Here is a 21,604-nt window from a genome sequence, read left to right on the forward strand (position 1 = left end):
TGTAATAGGTCTCACTCATGGTTGAGAAGTTATAAATTGATCAAAATATTTATTTAAAATACATCATAAAATTAATGAAAAGGACAGAATTGACTTACTGTTCCTTACTATCACTCAAAATTTTGTGTTCAGAAAGATGTCTGAATTGTATAAAGTACATATGGAACAGAGAACAAAAATCAAAAAGCTATTTTTGAAAGATGAGTGACTGGAGTAAAACTTGGTGACATGCATAAGCTAATACCTAAAGAGGAAGGAGGGGGCACTGACAGGGCAGCCAATGACATTTACTTTTTAAAACAGATGTTCTTAACTGAAAATAACTATGTCATAACTCACCTCTGCATGCTTCAGTTTCAGTGTTTTATGCATTTCCCGGAAACGACTGTAACGTCTGAACACGGTCCATGTCTCATCCAGGACAGTGATCTATTCACGGGGAAAAGCGAAACAAACCAGCATTAATTAGAGGAAAAGGCGACTCAGTTTCTATAAAATAACTTATAAATTAACAAAAAGTGATTAGCTGTAAATTTCTCCAGAAGTGAAAACATTAATCTAGTGACACAAATCAGCCTTATAAATAATAACTGTGCTCTGCTGACGCATGCATCTCTGCTTCCCAAATCTTGTTATGAGCAGTAGGTGCCCCTGTAAAGTGAAGGACAGAGTCTCCTCTTCAGGGCTTATCAGAAGTTCCCTCAACTCTCCACGTGGGGCACAGGGAGGAAACCTCACAGCGGGACCTCTCAGAGCGCTGTGCCCACACAGAACATTTACACTCATATAAGATGTGGTGTCGGTTCCAGATGCCACCACCATGGACAAGAGAGAAGCAGCAGCAAAGAAAAGGAGAGGGATGAGGAGAAGGGGGGCGGGCAAAGGAGGAGAAAGTGGAGGACAAAGAGAAAAATGAAAAAAGAAAAGACTGCGTCTCAGTGATCATTAGCATCAAAACCCACACTATAATCTGCTTTGCTTCGGAGGAAGACGTCTCAGTCCAGCCTCTAACCAGCGGTGGGACTCACTGTTCCTGTTGGATGATGTGTCCTGTGGACACTCTGGCATCCTTCAGTCATACACCAAGGTCATGGGGACCCGAAGAAGCCAGGAGACACCACCAACCTCTGTGGTCACACCTGAGTCAATTCCCATCTCACTCGCACCACTGCTCCAGACCCATGTCCCCAGCTGGGCGACGACTTTTCTTTAAATGTTGCACACCAACTTCAAGGTCAGCTTGTCTGAAACAAACCCATCCACTCTCCCTGTTCTGAACTCTGCTTCATCTCAGTGCCTGTCACTACCAGCCACCGAGCTACGCCAGACGGACGCTAGTCCAGCTGTCCCACACACCACAGTCAGACAAGCGCCGGGTCCCGCGCCCTCCTCGGGGTTCTACCTTCTCACCCTTTGCCACCACTGCCGGCTCATGCTGCACCACCAGGTCCCACGTGGCCTGGCCAAGCCTCCCAGGGTCCCCACCCAGCTGCCCCTCCAATCCCTTCCCTGTACCACTGACAGGGGAGCTTTCTAACACTTGAATCTGATCATTCTACCTCCACTCCTAAGTCCCCAAGAAGCCTCATGCTGCTCCTAGAAAAAGACCCCCACTTTAGACGCATGCCCCACCGACAGCCTCTGGCCACAGGTGTGTTCACGCACGGGCACCCCCTGTTAACTGCACACTCTGCCACGCTGGCCTCTGCAGGGGCCACACCCCTTAACCGGAAACCTCACCCGCGCCTGCGAGGAACACCCTCCTCAGGCTGGCGATTCAGCCCGATCTGCCCACATGTAAACTCCAGCGGGTGAGCAGGGACGTCAGGGATCAGCAAACCACCGGGATCGGCAGGGGGAGGACACCCATGCAGAGCCCTCAGGAGGAGGGGCGAGCCTTGGGTTTGCTCATTTCCCCCAAGTGGCAAATGAGATGATTTGGGGTTGTACAAGGATGTACATTTCAGAATGTTCATCATCTGGCTCTAGATTCATCATTTACAACAAAGCTTCAACTGTGGCAGCTTTTTTCCTGTTTCTTTTTAAAAGATATTTAAATAAGGGAAAGAAAAAAGATAAGTATGTTAACAAAAAAGCATTTAGCAAAAACAGTACCAATGTCACCTAAAGCTGGGAAATACTGCCCCTGGGAGCTCAGCTGGGGGCCTTCTCCCCGGCTCTCTCCTTCTCAACAGACCCCACTGACCACAATCAGCAAGGGCTTCCTTAGAGCAGGAGCAAAGCCATTTGCCACCCTGGCTGCACACAGACAAGGTGGGCGTGATACTGCCTGCTTGCCAAGAAAGCCCCGGAATTAATGGAACCACAGCTGTGACCTGGGAGCCATAAGATGCAGGATGCTCACAGGGAGACCATTCTGTCCTGCAACTCTGGAATCTACAGAAAGTCGTAGAAGCCTGGGTGCCCATCCTCCCCCAGATGCTAATGCTCCCTGGATCTCTGAGCGCTTCCACTGTTCCTCTTCAACTCACAGTCAATCATCTGCAAAGTCCCCCCATCCCCAGCCTCTTTTGGGAACATCCCCTTCACCTTCACTCTAACTGGTCACCAGGGAAGCCCTCCCCCTGCAGGCCTCTCAAGTAGAGACTGTGTTTCCCCACACTCCGCATCCCATCGTCCCAGGAGGTCAGTGGACACTCTTGCGTTTCCATCCAACTTTTACACCACTGCTCGTCGGTCCCCTCTAAACGCTCCCACGTGAAGACCCACGCCTTCAGATCTTACCGTTAACCCACCCTTCTCACAGGCAATTCAGCTCACTCACATCCCTGACTCCTTGAGCATCTTGGGTTTTGTTCACAGCCATCTGCTCCCAGGCTACAGAACTCCCGCCATGAATCTTGGTAATTAAGTCAATGACAGATGATCCCTCCAATGCCCTGACCTCCTGTTCTTTGACTTCTGTCCTGGTTCCTTCCTCACCCAATGGGAAAATCATGGGCAATCATTACAACCATCCCCTGACATTCAACCCCAAATCTCTTCGTCCTGCTCTTGAAATTCCCTCGACTAAGCTAAACCACAGCCTTGGTTAAATCTGACTGTCTGCTTACTCCTGGCCTGCAGCTGCCTAGCAGGATGGGGCTGCAGGAACACACACCACCAAACGCCCGGTCCTATTTCAGTCACCATTTCAGTCACCTATTTCACCATTCTGAAGTCAGACAGGATATCTCCCACCAGCTAGCTACACCACATTTCCCAACTGCATCCACTCTCCTACTCTCTTGGATGAAAGTTTTCTAAACAATTTACTCCATTTTTCTCCTCAAGCCTTCAACACCTCCACTGCCCCGGCCCTTCATGCCTTTCTCAACACAGCAGCCAATGCGATCTTGTTAAAAACTGCTTGATGGAGCCATTTCTTTGCTCAAACGGGACATTCGCTCAAGGAGTCCCATCTCACTCAGGGCACAAGTTCAAGTTCTTCTGCTGACCTCAAGGACCTCTACAATCTGCCTCCTCCCTGGCCTTGTGACTCTCCCTTGTTCACTCTGCCTTCCTTGCTTTTCTGGAATCCATTAAACATGCTACTTGGTAAATGTGGCCTCAGGAAGCGCATGTGTGATTTATCCTTTTTCTAGAATGCTCTTTCCACATGGCTAGCTCTAGCACGTCCTTTAAGTCTTTAAAGCTCACTTTCTCAGTGACGCCTCCTCCGGATACACCACCGCACCCCCCGCACCCCCACCCTTATTCCCCATCTCCACAATGCTTACTCCTCGTATTCTTCTACTAAGCATATCTTCCTACCTAACATGGTACAGTCATACCTTCCAGATACTGTGGGTTGGGTTCCACAGTAAAGTCTATATTGCAATACAGTCACATGACTAAACAGACATGCCTTCAAACAAGTCATATGGATGGCCAACAAACGCATGAAAAGATGCTCAACATCACTAATTTTTCAGTTCAGTCCAGTCACTCAGTCGTGTCCGACTCTTTGCAAGCCCATGAATCGCAGCACGCCAGGCCTCCCTGTCTGTCACCAACTCCTGGAGTTCACTCAGACTCACGTCCATCGAGTCAGTGATGCCATCCAGCCATCTCATCCTCTGTCGTCCCCTTCTCCTCCTGCCCCCAATCCCTCCCAGCATCAAAGTCTTCTCCAATGAGTCAACTTTTCTCATGAGGTGGCCGAAGTACTGGAGTTTCAGCTTTAGCATCAGTCCTTCCAAAGAAATCCCAGGGCTGATCTCCTTCAGAATGGACTAGTTGGATCTCCTTGCAGTCCAAGGGACTCTTAAGAGTCTTCTCCAACACCACAGTTCTAAAGCATCAATACTTAGGCACTCAGCTTTCTTCACAGTCCAACTCTCACATCCATACATGACCCCTGGAAAAACCATAGCCTTGACTAGACGGACCTTAGTTGGCAAAGTAATGTCTCTGCTTTCGAATATACTATCTAGGTTGGTCATAACTTTTCTTCCAAGGAGTAAGCGTCTTTTAACTTCATGGCTGCAGTCACCATCTGCAGTGATTTTGGAGCCCAAAAAAATAAAGTCTGACACTGTTTCCACTGTTTCCCCACCTATTTCCCATGAAGTGATGGGACCGGATGCCATGATCTTCGTTTTCTGAATGCTGAGCTTTAAGCCAACTTTTTCACTCTCCTCTTTTACTTTCATCAAGACGCTTTTGAGTTCCTCTTCACTTTCTGCCATAAGGGTGGTGTCATCTGCATATCTGAGGTTATTGATATTTCTCCCGGCAATCTTGATTCCAGCTTGTGCTTCTTCCAGTCCAGCGTTTCTCATGATGTACTCTGCATAGAAGTTAAATAAGCAGGGTGACAATATACAGCCTTGACGTACTCCTTTTCCTATTTGGAACCAGTCTGTTGTTCCATGTCCAGTTCTAACTGTTGCTTTCTGACCTGCATACAGATTTCTCAAGAGGCAGGTCCGGTGGTCTGATATTCCCATCTCTTTCAGAATTTTCCACAGTTGATTGTGATCCACACAGTCAAAGGCTTTGGCATAGTCAATAAAGCAGAAATAGAGGTTTTTCTGGAATTCTCTACTAATTTTTAGAGAAACACAAATCAAAACCACCATGAGGTTATCACCTCACACTGGTCAGAATGGCCATCAACAAAAATCTACAAACAGTAAATGCTGGAGAGGGGATGAGGAAAAGGACACCCTCTTGCACTATTTGTGGGAAGGTAAATTACTGCAGCCACTATGGAGAACAGTATGGAGTTACCTTAAAAAACTAAAAACGGAACTACCATATGGTCCAGCAGTCCCACACCTGGGCATATACCCTGAGAAAACCATAGTTTAAAAATACAGCAATGTTCACTGCAACACTATTTACAACAGCCAGGACACGGGAGCAACCTAAATGCCCGTGAACAGATGGATGTGTAAAGAAGACGCGGTACACGCGCATAGTGGAATGTTACTCAGCCTTAGAAAGGAACGGAGCTGGGTCACTTACAGAGACAAGGATGGACCTAGAGCCTGTTACACAGAGTGAAGTAAGCCAGAAAGAGAAAACCAAATAACATATATTAACGCATATATACGGAGTGTGGAAAAATGGTACAGATGAACCTGTTTGCAGGGCAGGAATTAGAGAGTAGACGTGTGGACATGGGGGTGGGGAGGGGAAGGTGGGACAAATTGAGAGAGGGGCACTCACATGTACACACTACCATGCGTGAAATGGATGGCCAGCGGGCAGCTGCTGTCTACAGAGCGCAAGGAGCTCAGCTCGGTGCTCTGCGGTGACCTAGAGGGGTGGGAACGGGGGTGGGCGGGAGGCAGGTCCAAGAGGAAGGGGATAAATATATATGCACAGAGCTGATTCGCTTCGTTGTACAGGAAGCTAACACAACGCTGTAAAGCAATTATATTCCAGTTTAAAAAAAAAAAAGGAGTCACACAAAGTTTTAGTTTCTCAATACATATAAAAGTTACGTTTATATTACACTGCAGTCTATTAAATGTGTAATATATTACGTCTAAGAAAACAATGTACATACCTTAATTATACATACTTCACTGCTGAAAAATGCTAACCTTCATCAGATGACTTAAAAGTTGCCACAAACCTTCCATGTAACAGAACAGAACAAAAATACCCTCAGTATCTAGGAAGGGCAATAAAACGAGATGTGCCTGTATACATTTACTTGGACGTCTCGCTTCTGGCTCTCTTCCCTGCTGGAGGAAGCCCCAGGAGAGCTGGGATTTCTAGCTGCTCTTCACTGCACCTGAGAAAAGTACCTGATGGAGCGTGAGCACCCTTAGGAAGAGCTGGAGGGCAGAGCCTCAGGATGGGCTGATCTCAAAGGTCCTCAGGCTCAGCAGCAACAAGCAAGCAGGGCCCATCTCCGTCTCTCTGGTGGAAGAGATGGCCTTAAGCACAGTCGGGATTTGGATGTGGATAACTGGACACCAGCTTGTGTGACTCTGGCCTGCAGCCTCTTCCTGCTCATTGACTTCACAGCTCGTTAAGTCAGACTGTATTTTGAAACCTCTAACTAATGAAACAGCTACTTCAAATCTACCTCCTAATTTGGGTTGCATTCCTCCTTTCCACAGTGGCCCCAGAACAAGGCCCTTATAAGGGACAGCAGTTTCTCTAACAACTTGCATGTACCAGATCCTCAGGAGGACAGGCACAGATGAGTGATTCCCCGGGCAGCAGAATCAGGGTGTTTGGGCACAAGATGACAGGACAGCAAGAGTACGTAAAATCCTCGGGAGAGCCCCTCGACCCAAAGCACCCAACGCACGTCCCTCTGCTTCTCGGTATCAGCCCCCAGGGCTCACAACGGGAGGCGGGTGCCGCCATGGCGGGCTGTGGAGCTGGGAGGACACTGAGGAAGACACTCCCTCACACCCTGATCAGAGCACATGTCACAGGACATTAATTGCAGAATTAATTTTTGCCTAATCAATTTATATAGCCAACAGTAATTACATCGACATCTGTCTCTCCGTCCTACAAGATGTAAGCCCTCTAAGAGAATGGGCCTTTGGTAGTAGCTGGGGTGGTGGTAGAGGGGCTCTCACTGAAGAATAAATTTATTGAGCTACTACTGTGTGTTGGCACCATCTCAGATGCTAGTGGTTTTCTGAGCCATGTCCTTACGGTTACTCTGCTTTTCGAAGAGCGTACCACTCCACTATCTTGGCTTCACTAATTCTCTTCTGGTGGGTTCTCTGAGGCTTCTCTGAATCAGACTATTTTCATTAGTCACACAGTAGTATCTTTTTTGTTTGTTTTCTCTGTACTGAGACTAGGGTGCATTCTCGATGTATTTGTAGCCCAAGTTTATACTGAGGCGTACAGAGATTTCTAAATTCTTTACCCTTGGTTTTCACCTGAATCCAAGTTAACACAGGGACTACAAAGGTTCAAGCTTCCTGCTTTGTACATAAAACACTGAAATCTCCCCCTTATCTATCAACATGCAAACAAGATGTGGACAGTGGCAGTGAGTGAAGACCGCTGTGAGCACCATGGAAACGGTGGCCGCCTCCCCGCAGGAAAACTGTCACATCCCTTTCCTGTGATGGGGACACCTTCATGCCTCACGCTGGGGAAACAGTGCCTGTGAAATTCAGGGAAACCCAACAGAAGGGAGAAACAGCCACTAAAGCCCTATTCTGCCCCAAATTAAAACTGGGCCTGGGGTGAGGTGCTGATGCAGAGAGAAGGGACAGACGATCAGCGTACCCAACACATCAGGTCAAAACACGCAACTACTCTCTTCCACGCTGAGAACGCTGGGCATCAATGCTGCGTGTCTTTGAGGAGCCAATTCATTACTTCTCTCTCACTGAACAGGTCTGCAGATACAAATCCATCTTTTCTGGGCCGTAAAATGATCAAGCGCAACTTAAACACCATAAATGGGTCCACAAGATGAACTGCGTTCACTTATGAACAATTCTCAATTGAGTGCTTTCCACAAATTTATGTTATATACATATTTTGCTGGTTTAAGGATTGTCAGTTTCAGGATCTGTCATCAGTATTTATTTGCTTGTGTATATCTATCTGTGTAAGAGGAGAATCAACAGTTTTTCATTCAAAGAGAAATTCTCTAACTGGCCCCAAGTAAATAAGCAGTTATTCACAGAGGTCTCCTCAGCAATATTTATCTTTAAATAACGTTTGCAGGTGCTGCGTCAAGTATATACAAATGAAATTCCTTGTATTCAGTAACAGTTCACAGGAAATGGTCTAATACCACCCTAATATATACTAAAACAAGAGTTATTAGATTTCTGAAAAATAGTTATGCAGTAATGTAACTATGAACATGCTTGATGAAACATGAACATATTACAAATATTTGAATCTGTATAACAGCAAGCATTAATACATTAATTAAATTCTCCTCAAACACCAAACAGAACTGCCCAGGAGGCGGGAGGAGAAGCCAGATCCCGTCAACCAGTCGGCCACGCGGGCCTCCTCACCCTGGTCCACCTCTAGGACAGCCTAGGCTTTCCGAGAACACTCGGCCCAGGGTGCTGGGGTTTCCAGCGGGGATGCTCAGCCCGCGTGTGCCGCACCCGCGGTGTGCCTCTGCTGCGATGCCCCAGCCGCTCACGGTCTCCCAGCCCTTCTCCTCCTCCGATCACTCACTGAGCGCCCAGGCCAAACTCCAGGTCACTCTTCCTGCCCCAACTCTCTGGCTCCCTAGACCTTCTGGTGGAGCCCCGTCAGAATAATCCCCTTCCCTCCTGTGTGCTGCCCAGCACTGCTGCAGACAGTCCTACAGCCCCTCCACAGAAAGGCAGGAAACACTGACCCTAAACGCGTGCTATCTCAACTCTGCACTCCAGTCCTCTCGGGCTTCCCTTGTGGCTCAGCTGGTAGATAATTCGCCTGCAATGTGGGAGACCTGGGTTCAACCCTCGGTTGGGAAGATCCCGTGGAGAAGGGAAAGGCTACCCATTTCAGTATTCTGTCCTAGAGAATTCCACAGAGTATAGTCCACGGGGTCCCAAAGAGTGGGACATGACTGAGCGACTTTCACATCTTAATTCTGCAGTCACTCCTACATGGAAATCCTTCTAAATTACACTTTCTGTGAAGAGAATTTCTAAATGTTCTATATTTTCAATTCTCACAGACAGTGATATTTTACTGAGATGACTAGGGTCACCCAAGCCCAGCTTCTGAGCAGTCGCTTCACCCATCTAAGAAAGATGCTGTTGCTACTGTCTTTCCCCCTCTCTTCAGCTTCCCTTCATCAGCCTCCTAGGCTTCTGCCTGAAAGCAGCTACCCCCCAGCGCCAACCTCAAGCAGTACTACTTCCTGTTACCAAAGCATCTTCTGAGCTCATCTGCGCATGGGCGTGTCCCAGCGCCCTGCTCCCCCTCTCACTCCCACGTGGGAACAGAAAGCGAAAGTCTTCCCGGGTGCCCTTCAAGATCCCCCTTGCTCTGTACTCTTTCTCCCACTTCACTGACCTTAGAGTATGTGAACTGATTGATTATTCAGCTCTTCTGTTCCTCAATGTCTTAATACTTCTAGTACGCTCTTAAAAAAAAAAGGTACCAAATATATACTTCTTAAATAATAAGTGGATGAATAATACAGACAGTGGAACCCAAAGTCTCTTTGTTACACACTTTTCTGTGACCTCCCCATTCCCTTTTTCTATCTTGAACTGCAGGCAGTAGAATGATCTGCAGCTCAGGCCTTCTGTGATTTACCTAGGCTAGAGGAGATACGAAAGTAAAGAAATTATAAAAATTTTTTTTTAATGTCATTCACCAGATTCCTTTGGAGAGAGGAGTCTTGGTTTAGTGATAAATGATTTGGGAGTAAGAATGAGCACAGGTAGGTGAGAAATAACTAAAAAAAAAACACATCAAGAAACTAGAGGTTGCCTTTAAAGGGTGGGTTCTATTAACTGAGGAGACTTTTGTTTTTGAAAATCATGTCTCCGTGTATGCAGGCAGGCATGGGGATACAGGCCAAGAAAGGGGGTTGGAGCTAACGCCACCCCCCCACCCTTAGCAGGGGGGCGGGCAGCAGCTGGAGCTCCCGGGGCCATCTAGGAAAGGGGGGATGCTGGTACTCTGGGGAGACCCTAACTGTCTAAAGGGGTATTTTCTGTTCTTTGCTCTGAGATGTACACCGTTCTTCCTCCTCTGGCTCCCTGGGGAAACTGGAGCAAAGTGGACGTACTTTTCTTTCTAGGGACCCAAAGGAGTGCTGAGCTCTCGGCCCAGTGGACAAGAAGGAAACGACATTGTGTCAGCGACTGTCCAGGGTACTGGAGGCGGAGGGATGGGTGCCATCTGAACCATGTCCTCTGACCACATCGTGAGTTCCTGAGCTGAGCTCGCATCCCCTCCACTGCAGTGTCTCTGTGAACTTGAACTAGAGCTCCACTAACTACAGAAATCCCATCTCCTCTGCACCTGTGGGAACATGACGGGCCCTGGCAGGAGGAGACGGTCTTAGAGGCAGCGCAGTGTGTGGGGCGAGGGAGCTCTAAGGTGCAACCCTAGACTTACCCCCGCCTGCTGATAATGCGGAAGGGAGGCTACTGGGCTTAGAGAATGAAGATTCCAGAAAGCCATGCAGATATAACGTCACTCTGCTTTGTTATGCGGGAAGTGCCCCAGACATCCCCTGTGTAGATGCATCACCAGCAAGTAAAGACGGTGCCTCGGAGCCTCTGGCTCCTGGACCTGGTCTGAACCCAGAGCACCAGGCAGACAGGAGCCCGGCAGCCCACTGCTGGCGACAGAGCACTCTGCATGGCAGGATGTGATGCCAAATCAGACAAGGCTTTGGAGCTGGCCCGAACCTCAGCCTTCCGCAATAACCAGAAGGAATGCACCTTCAAAATAAGGATAACACCATTTATCTCAATATACTTAACTTTATACGGAGAAGGAAATGGCAACTGACTCCAGTATTCCTGCCTGGAGAATCCCAGGGACAGGGGAGCCTAGTGGGCTGCCATCTATGGGGTCACACAGAGTCAGACGCAACTGAAGCGACTTAGCAGCAGCAGCATATGGTAACTTGAAAGTAAATTTGAAAGACTGTCAAAAGATGGGAAGATTCTGATGAGCTGGATGCCTTTCAAATCCAAGATCATTATCCAGGAGCAGTTCTCCCTTCCCTAACACCTCTGAAACAGGCGAGCAACAGGCAGGATTGTTCTACCTTAAAATTGTGGTAAATTGGGAGGATGACAGCCTAAACAATGTTCCTTCAAATTACTCAGATATTCAGAGGCAAAGCACCAAATGCAAACTACCCAGCAGTCATCACTGGAGAATGAAAGGCTCTGGACTAAGACAGACCTGGGTTCTGACTGCAGCCCAGTCGCTAATTAGCTAATTAGCTGTGTGACTCTGGTGAAATTACGCAACTCCTCCAGCCTTAGTTTTTCCATCTGTAAAATGGACTCCTCAGTTCAGTTCAGTCACTCAGTCGTGTCCGACTCTTTGTGACCCCATGAATCACAGCACGCCAGGCCTCCCTGTCCATCACCAACTCCAGGAGTTCACTCAAACTCACGTCCACTGAGTCGGTGATGCCATCCAGCCATCTCATCCTCTGTCATCCCCTTCTCCTCCTGCCCCCAATCCCTCCCAGCATCAGGGTCTTTTCCAGTGAGTCAACTCTTCGCATGAGGTGGCCAAAGTACTGGAGTTTCAGCCTCAGCATCAGTCCTTCCAATGAACACCCAGGACTGATCTCCTTGCAGTCCAAGGGACTCTCAAGAGTCTTCTCCAACACCACAGTTCAAAAACATCAATTCTTCGGTGCTCAGCCTTCTTCACAGTCCAACTCTCACATCCATACATGACCACTGGAAAAACCATAGCCTCGACTAGACGGACCTTTGTTGGCAAAGTAATGTCTCTGCTTTATAATATGCTGTCTAGGTTGGTCATAATTTTTCTTCTAAGGAGTAAGCGTCTTTTAATTTCATGGCTGCAGTCACCATCTGTGGTGATTTTGGAGCCCCCAAAATCCTAACCTATAGCTAACACCTAACCTATAGCTGAACTAAACGAAGTGAAGCAACCAGCAGAGTGCTGGGCACTCAGTACACAGTTACTGCTGCGCCCAGGGTCACCTCACTGAAAAAACCCTTTTATTACACATACTGAAAGGCCAGGGCACCTGTGGACAGCAACTGCAAAAAGGGAGTTCAAACCATTTTTGTGATTTCTTTTAAAACAAATTTTATTCTAGGGAGAGATGTAAAACTCCCCAAATTCTGAAATGAAGAAATATTAATAGATTCTTATAGCACAAAAACAAATTTGAAATGGAAATTCAAGGTAGGATCACAAAGTGATAACTGCTTTTCCTCTGGGCTTATGAATCAATCTCATCAATTCTTCATCATTTCTCATGCAGTATTGCCTTAGTGAAGATAAACAACTGCCCAAGAAAAAACAACATGAAAGATGAGTTGTTTTGTATTAAAATAGGGGACAGGAAAGATGTGTACTCTTTTTTTTTTAAGTGAAAGACAACATTCTCAAAGAGATGAGAGGCATGCTTAAAAAATAATTTAGGATAATATATGATTCTCTTAAGTCCTAATTCTATTTCTTCCACTTGATATTTATGTTTGAAGATAGTTCACACACTATTTGAATCCAGATGAACCACAGCTCGTGCAACCACCCATCCATCTCACCTCTGTGAATACACATGCAGGGAGACCATCTATCAGTTACTAATAAGGAGAGATTCAGATGCCAACACACAAATCCTTCTCACCATCTACATTCTACCAAGTTGGGGGTGTTTCTAGAAGATGCCTGAGTGCATAGTTTATCTAACAGGCCGGAATGGCTCTTATTTCTGTTCTGCCAAATAAAGAGACATTTCCCTGACTCTAAATGTGATTTCTTCAGCTCCCAAACTGCACATTTTCTGGGCATTTCTCCTGGCAGGTCTATCCACTATCAAATTCTCCAAGTCTGTCAACACTTTAACAGCCCCAGTTCACAGAGTGCACGTGACCTGGCCTAGACTTCATGACAAAAGTTAAAGTGCACACAGAAATAATGTGACACTCGAAAACAAATGAGGCTGTGGAAATGGTCCCCATGTGGGGGCAGCACTAAGATGTGGCCTCAGCTTCCAGAACGTGCAGGGAGCAATGACACCGCGGAGGTCCGTGAAGACGCGTAAGCACAGGAACCTGAATGGCTGGCTCTGCTCCCATGGGCATTCGGTACCTCGATCTACTTAAGTTATGGGCTTCCCAGCTGGCACTAGCGGTAAAGAACCCACCTGCCAAAGCAGGAGACATAAGTGACTCGGGTTTGATCCCTGGGCGGGGAAGATCCCCTGGAGAAGGGAATGACAACCCACTCCAGTATTCTTGCCTGGAAAATCCCATGGACAGAGGAGCCTGGCAGGCTACAGTCCATGGGGTCACAAAGAGCCGGACATGACTGAAGTGATGTAGCGCTCTACACAGTAGTTGTGCGGCCTCAGGCAAGTCACTTAAGAGCTCATCAAATGTAAATAGCCCTCCCTTTCTGGTACATTTTCCACAGCTGGAGAAGTGTCTTCAAAGTGCCTGGGACAAAGCAGGTGCCTGATACGTGTTAGTGTCCAAACTTGAAGCAAGGCTGCAGACTCAGTCGCCTGCAGGGATCAGACAGGAAGCAAACTCCAACAGGCCCTGTGAGTGTAGAAACAGGGGACACAGAGGGGACCCACAGACCACCTGGCACATTCAGTTCCAGGGGATGGATGGAGCCCGACAGGGCCTGAGTGCAGCCAGGAGATGAGAGTGAGGCTTGTGAGATGCAGGCAAATCGCACAGACTGTGTCAGAACAGCTGAGCAAGCAAGCAGCACGCGAGAAATGGCAGAGCTCATAAGACGGGCTGAATACAGGCCCATCACCTATAAGACAGGCCGAAGATGGAGGACATCAACGTGATGGAACAATAAGAATGGCAGAGACAGAAAGTGCTGAGCTGTGATCACGTCCACTTTGAGCCGGCTTGTGCGGGCCATGTGACAGTCATCTGGCCCTGGGGAAGGGCTGGAGCCTCAGGGCTGCAGGGGCTGATGAGGGTCCATGGAGCGGACACCTGTGGGGGGTGGGGAAGACCAGTGCTAAACACCAGAAGGACCGAGAAAGGAAAGTGGGAGTATGGCTGTGACACCGGCTATGGCCAGCAGGTAAGGGGTTGAGTGGGGTGGGGTGAGGTTATTTCTAGTTTTACAGGAATAAAAACTCTCAGGAAACAAAGTGTTGTTTTTTTTTTAAAAAAATACCAGTGTTAGGTCATTTCTTTATATTATAATGTTAACATTTAAGGTAGGCAGTTTAAAATTATGCTGGAAACCTTGCCTTGTTTCTGCAACATAAGAGTATGACCACCTCTGTTAGCCATAACCACGGATTCTGTGTCGTGCTGAAATGCAACTGAAAAATTAAATTCCACCCAGTCTGGTCCTAGCTAATTGAGGATGGCGAGTATAATACAGGGTAACTGATTTCATGTGTCAATCACTGAAAAGCAGTGGAAGCCGGTTAAGTTGACCTGCTGTAGTCTGGGAGCAGGCAATGGCACCCACTCCAGTGCTCTTGCCTGGAAAACCCCATGGATGGAGGAGCCTGGTGGGCTGCAGTCCATGGGGTCGCGAAGAGTTGGACACAACTGAGCAACTTCACTTTCACTTTTCACTTTCATGCATTGGAGAAGGACATGGCAACCCACTCCAGTGTTCCTGCCTGGAGGATCCCAGGGACAGGGGAGCCTGGTGGACTGCCGTCTATGGGGTTGCACAGAGTCAGACACGACTGAAGCGACTTAGCAGCAGCAGCAGCTGTGGTCTAGGTAGTGGAGGAACTTGTGACGGCTGCAGCTACGTGCCATCACGGACTATACAGGTATTAGGTTGGTGCAAAAGTAACTGCAGTTTTGTACTGTTGAACTCTGCTGTTTGATATTGGAATACATTGTTAAATAAATGTGGTAATGTTATACATCATTTTAATGTGCATTTCTCACTTTATGTTTTTTTGCTAATGACTTACTACCTGCCATGTATTTTATATTTATTTTAGAATATGGAAATGATGTTAGACAAAAAGCAAATTTGAGCAATTTTCTTATTTGAGTTCAAAATGGGTCGTAAAGCCCCAGAGACAACTCACAACATCCACAACACTTCTGGCCCCGGAACTGCTGAAGAACATACAGTGTGGTGGTGGTTAAAGAAGTTTTACAAAGGACACGAGAGCCTTGAAGATGAGAAGCGCAGCAGCCAGCCATCTGAAGTTGACATGACCCATTGAGAGCCATCACTGAAGCTGATCCTCTTTACAACTACAGGAGAAGGTCCTGAAGAAATCAATATTGACCATTCCACGGTTATCTGGCATTTGAAGCAAAGTGCAAAGGTGAAAAAGCTCAGTAAGTGGAGGCCTCGTCAGCTGACCGGAAATCAGTAACAGTGGATTTTATACGACAACCGGTGACAACTAGCTCAGTGGCTGGACCAAGAAGCAGCTCCAAAGCAGCTCCCAAACCCAAACTTGCACCCCAAAAAGTCATGGTCGCTGTCTGCTGGTCTGATCTACTACAGCTTTCTGAATCCCAGCAAAACCGTTACATCTAAGAAGTATGCTCAGCGAATCAATGAGATGCACAAACCACAACACCTGCAGCCCGTACTGGTCAACAAAAAGGGCCCAGTTCTTCTCCACCACAACACCCTGACCGCACGTCACACAAGCAACGCTTCAAAAGTTGAACGAACTGGGCTACAAAGTTTTGCCTCACCCACCACATTCACCTGACCTCTCACCAACCGACTACCACTTCTTTAAGCATCTCAACAACTTTTTGTAGGGAAAGCACTTCCACAACCAGCAGGAGGCAGAAAATGCTTTCCAAGAGTTCATCAAATCCCGAGGCGTGGATTTTTATGCTACAGGAATAAACAAACTTATTTCTCATCAGCCAAAATGTGTTGCCTCATCATTCCTATTTTGATTGGTGAAGATGTGTTTGAGCCTCGTTGAAATAAACTAAAAGTTCTCGGTCTGAAACTGCGATTACATTTGCACCAAGCTACTACGTTCAGCTGATCAGCCCACCACAGTCCATGGAGTGCAGCACACTATGTGCTCTTCGCCAAGAGGAGCCAGGCTGCACACCCACAGCCTGTCTGCAGCTGACAGCAGCTGGCGGGATGTACACCTCTCACCATACATGCATACTCAGCTCCAGAAGGATGTGCTACTGGAGACGCCGGCAGGTATGACCTCACCCGATGACGTCTTCACCCAGGGCTTTCCAGGCACGTGTCCTTCAGGGTCAATAAAATAAGGGTGGGGGGCGGGGGTGACATGGAGATGACAGCTTCCTGTACTGTCAGACGAGAACATCAAAACAGACACTAACCCACCAGCTGTGATGCAGCCACACAGTGGGATGCTGTTAAGCAAGAACAAGCAACAAACTATTGTTACACTTAACTGTATGGATCCATCTCTAGAAGGCTGGTGAGAGGAAGCAGCCAGACACGAGAGAGTGAACGCCTCTGGTCCACACATCCCCTCCACGCACAACAGACCTGAGCAATCGATAATGACCGAGAGCAGATCAGTGTTTGCCTGGAGTATTAGAAAATTTCTAGAGTGAATGAGAGGTTCTAAACCTTGATTGGGGTGCTTGATTTGGGTGTACATATATGTCAAAGCTCATCAAACTATACTTAAAATGGGGTATTTCACTGGGTGTAAATAATGCCTAAACAAAGTTGATTCCAAAAATTACAAATCTGACCAAAACCCCAAAACCTTATACGTATCCATTCTCACAGTTGGTTTATAAAAGTTGTTTTTAATCCCCCAAATAAAAAAGACATAAATGTCCTTTTGAATTAAAAACTCTTTTTCCCCCCCCTCATTTTAAAGTTCAGTGATGGAAAGTTCCTCAGGACGCCTTGTGGACAAGAAGATAAGCATTTTGGCCCCCTCTCTGCCCACAGGTCCCCGGCCCTGCAGCCAGACTTAAATATTCCTTCAACAAGGATCATCACTGCTTCGTTTGGCAATGAACAGACCACATTGGAGAGCTGGAGTGATCGGACTGGAGGTGAAAATGGACAGGAAGATGGAATGTAAGTAACTAATTCTATCGACAGCAGAGTGGGCGGGAAGGTAGGAGGTGGAGGACGGGGAGGAGGAGGGAGAAGCTGAGAGACACGCTCTCCACAGCTGTCACTCTGCACACTGGTGTCCTCCTGGCCTCTATGGGACCTGCCACTTCAACCACTGGGGACGTACACCCAGGGCCCTGTACTTGAGTCAGCTTGGCCCCTTAAATGAGCCTGATGTAAAATATACGTTCATATTACATATCACATCATATATAAGGAGAGCTAAGACTAAACATGGGTTTGTTTTTTTTTCAAAAAATAGTTATTTTTTACCTTTTCTTTTTAAAACTATTGGTTCACTAAGAGAATTTAGTAGCAGTCAAAATATTACCCTAAGTGTGATGACCTGTTCTAGAAAACATTGCCTATGCACGAAATAAAGTGATGGAAGAAAACGGTGGTTGCTGTTGCTCAGTTACTCAGTTATGTCCACTCTTTGCGACCCCATGGACTGCAGCAGGCCAGGCTGCCCTGTCCTTCACCAACTCAACTCCCAGAGCTTGCTCGAACTCATGTCCACGGAGTCAGTGATGCCATTCAACCATCTCATCCTGTGTCGTCCCCTTCTCCTCCTGCCCTCAATCTTTCCCAGCATCAAGATCTTTTCCAGTGAGTCAGCTCTTTGCATCAGGTGGTCAAAGTATTGGAGCTTCAGCGTCAGTCTCTCCAGTGAATACTCAAGATTGATTTCCTTTAGCATTGACTCTCCAGGCAAGAATACTGGAGTGGGTTGCCATTTCCTCCTCCAGGGGATCTTCCCAACCCAGAGACGGAACCTGTGTCTCTTGCGCCTCTTGCATAGTGCAGGGCGGGTTCTTTATCACTAGTGCTACCAGGGACGCCCAGGAAACGGCTAGCATAGTTCATTTTCAAACTCAGAACACTGAGGGAGAAAAACAGCAACAACAAAACCCAAACAGTCATAAAGATGAAAGTCATTAAGGGATTTCCAAGAGTAAAATCTCACTCATTCTCAACACCTTATCCAGTACTTAGAATGCCGCCGGCCCTATTCCAAGCCTTTCACATACAAAGGCTCTTACAGGCCTCAAACCAAGCCAGCCCACAGGCTCCCTCAGCCCCATTTCACAGATGAGGCACAGCGAGGTTACCTGGAGGGGGAATACCCATCCCCCAGCACTTCTCCAGCAGCTCTGCTTCTGCTGGAGCCCAGATACTTGTGTCTGTCCTGCCAAGGGAGGGACAGCATATTCTCATGTTTGTGTCTAGGACCGGACCCCGACAGTGCCGTGGACAGGCTGCGCCCTGCGGGGACGTAAGGCCCTCAGGCCGCCGCCCTGAGAATGCATGAGGCAGCGCTTCCTCTGCAAAGAACTGGGAATTCTCCAGGCAAATGCCAACGGTCCAGTCCTGGCGCTGGCAATGCCAGCACCCGGGATGGGAACAGAAGGAAGTGGAGCAGATGACGCGCCTGCAGACAGGGCTTTCATCAGCTCCGAGCGCAGCCGGGATTCCGAAAGGCTCCAGATACTTCATGTTTCTCTATCTGCCTTTACAGCTGCATCACAGTTTTGGCCAGATCCGCATATGGCCAGCCTGTAATCTGCTTACAATTTTCATTTAAATCAACTCAGTTAAAAAGAATTGAGTATGTTCTTTACTCATGTCTTAGGTTCTATTCGTGAAATCAATCTAATAATTACGTTATTAGCACATTTACCCACTAAAATAAAAGACATCTCTGTACCAACCATAATCATTACATGTCCTCCAGTGCTGGGAGTTTTGAAGAATTCTGAGTTGGTGAAAGTCACTCTTTATCCTCTAATTTAAAAATACAGAAATAATATATATAAATATGCCTTACATGGAGAAACTCACAGTGAACTTTTAGGCCAATCCAACATATAACACATAGGTACAAATGGAACTTTTTGTTGTTCTTTAGTCAATAAGTTGTGTCCAACTGGTTTGTAACCCCATGAACTGTAGCCCACTAGGCTCCTCTGTCCATAGGATTTCCCAGGCAAGAACACTGGAGCAGGTTGCCATTTCCTCCTCTAGGAGATCTTCCCAACCCAGGGATAGAACCCGCATTTCCTGCATTGCAGGCAGATTCTTTACTGCAGAGCCGCCAGGGAAGCCCCAAATGGATCCTTGCTGCTGCTGCTGCTGCTAAGGCGCTTCAGTCGTGTCTGACTCTGTGCAGCCCTACAGACGGCAGCTCACCAGGCTCCCCCGTCCCGGGGATTCTCCAGGCAAGAACACTGGAGTGGGTTGCCATGTCCTTCTCCAATGCATGAAAGTGAAAAGTGAAAGTGAAGTCGCTCAGTCGTGTCCGACTCTTCGCCACCCCATGGACTGCAGCCTATCAGGCTCCTCCATCCATGGGATTCTCCAGGCAATAGTACTGGAGTGGGGTGCCATTGCCTTCTCCTTACAGACACACAATTTCAAATGGCTGAGAAAAGAAACGGGGCAGGAATCAGGCAATAGGTCAGGGGCAGTAGAAACACTGGGTTAAGGACACGATGGAACATTTAATAAGAAACTGCAGAATCTGGCCAAATTCTGCACCACTACCACACAACAATCACGCCTTCTCAACAGACACCTCAAACATATAAATTAAGGCACAAGTTTTGCTAAAAACATGGTGGCGGGGTGTGGGGGGGAGGGATAATCAGTAGGTAGAAATAAGAATCTAAAAACCTTGATTAATAGATAAGTTATTTGCATTGTTTCTCCAGGAAGACAGAAAGAATACACATGCCTAAAGGGAGGGATCCCCCAGGGCCTGAGGGCTCCCCTGAGGGGCATCTGGGAGGTGGGGGAAGTGTTGGGGGAGGGTGGGCTGGCTTCAGGATGCCCCCACGGCTGATCCATGCTCATCTGCTTCTACAGTGTCTTCCTCATACGAGATTCTCTGTTCAAAGGGTTCGCTAAATAGAAATCCAGAAACCCCTGGTCATATCCGATTTTCTCATTTTCCCAGTGAGGAAACCAAAGCTCAAGGAAGGTGAAGACTCTGGGTCACTCAGTCAGCCGCAGCAGGCGCAGCAGAACCCAAGTTTAGAGAACTCCACATCCAGACTCTGGCGGCCAAAACCACCTCCAGGAAGGCCCTCCCGCAGACAGACACTGGTGATCCCAGTGGACGCTGTGACAGCAACACCCTCGCTCATCCTCAAAAGGGAAGTGCAATTACCCACCAATTCCCTGAGGAGAGGACGGCGGCCAGCAGTATGCAATGAAGCGTATGAGTCGATGGAACTCCACTAGAAATAAGATGAAGTCATTATCTGGGGAAGGATGAGGTAAGGAGACAGGCATGTCTCTTCCTGAAAAGTCCTATAAGTCAAATAACAGATTAGGAAAGCCTCCTACTCACTAACAACAGAAACAACAATGAAAACAGCAACAGCCGTAAGGTATTATTCTTTATCATACACCAAAAGCTGGAGTCAGCCTTTTATGCGCACTTAGCATCCCTGTGACATAAATATTATTACTCTTGCTCTAACAGAGTAAAAAACATGGAGCCTAAGTCCATGGTAGGATGGCCCGACTGTCCTGGTTTGCCTGGGCACTAGGTAGTTCCCTGAGGCGTGGCACCGTCCATGCCCAGAGCAGGAAACCCTGGCAGTCCCGGGTGGCTGGTGACCTCACCTGTGGGCCTGGGAGGTGACAGCAACGTCCGTGTCGGCCTGATTCCCCACCCACCACCACCTTCCCTCCACCTGCTCCAGGCCCGACTTTCACATACTGGTTTATAGAAGGACAAGACCAGTATTGCACAAAACCACATGTGCCTGCGTAGCGTTATTTCCTTTTACAAAAAAAAGCACTGCAGAGCCTCACGCCTCCAGCCTCCAGAAGAGCGATGAAGGGACACTTACCTTGACCTCAAACTCGAAGTGCTCGTCCTTCCCTTGGCCGCAGAGAACATAGCGGGGGATACTGATTTTGATGGGGTCCTTCAGGTCATCTGGATTTGCTCCCAAAGAGCGGGAAACCATCCGCTATCAAAGGCACATTGGATGGAAGAACAAAGAGAGACCAAGATCACTGCGCTGCAAATACCCCGCCCAGGCAGGCGGAGGAGACCGTTTCAAGCAAAGAAAAGAACATCCAACCAGCAGTTTATTTAGAAAAATGATGGTTTCCTTTGAAAGAGAAATGCTAAGTCTCTCTCATGACAAAAGACCATTGCTTAAGAGATACCAGTCCACAAAGGTAGCGCGAAAGCACTCCCAAATGTCTGGCTTTGATGTTCCTTTCAATTTACAAGAATGAGTAGACAAAGAACAGATTACATATCCTGACTTAAAAAAATATATATGGTATAAGCCAGAATCTTTTCAGAAAGTCTTAATCACTGAATAACACCTTTTTACTTCACAGACTACAAGACTGCTTGCTGTACATAAAGCTCCAAAGCTGGAGATTTTATTCCCAT

The 21,604-nt window shown here is 47.5% G+C and overlaps 1 protein-coding gene across 1 annotated transcript in view; it reads right to left on the minus strand.

Annotated features, from left to right (window-relative positions):
* KIF16B (kinesin family member 16B) overlaps window positions 1-21,604 on the minus strand; it is a 300,304-nt gene that overhangs the window by 58,924 nt on the left and 219,776 nt on the right. The window contains exons 23-24 of the mRNA XM_012188149.5: window positions 21,045-21,167; window positions 340-429 (exon numbers count right to left, since the gene is read on the minus strand). Coding sequence (XP_012043539.2) covers window positions 340-429; window positions 21,045-21,167 — 213 coding nt within the window. The remainder of the gene's footprint in view (window positions 1-339; window positions 430-21,044; window positions 21,168-21,604) is intronic.

Source organism: Ovis aries, chromosome 13, assembly GCF_016772045.2.
Source record: "Ovis aries strain OAR_USU_Benz2616 breed Rambouillet chromosome 13, ARS-UI_Ramb_v3.0, whole genome shotgun sequence".
NCBI classification, from domain to species: domain Eukaryota; kingdom Metazoa; phylum Chordata; class Mammalia; order Artiodactyla; family Bovidae; genus Ovis; species Ovis aries.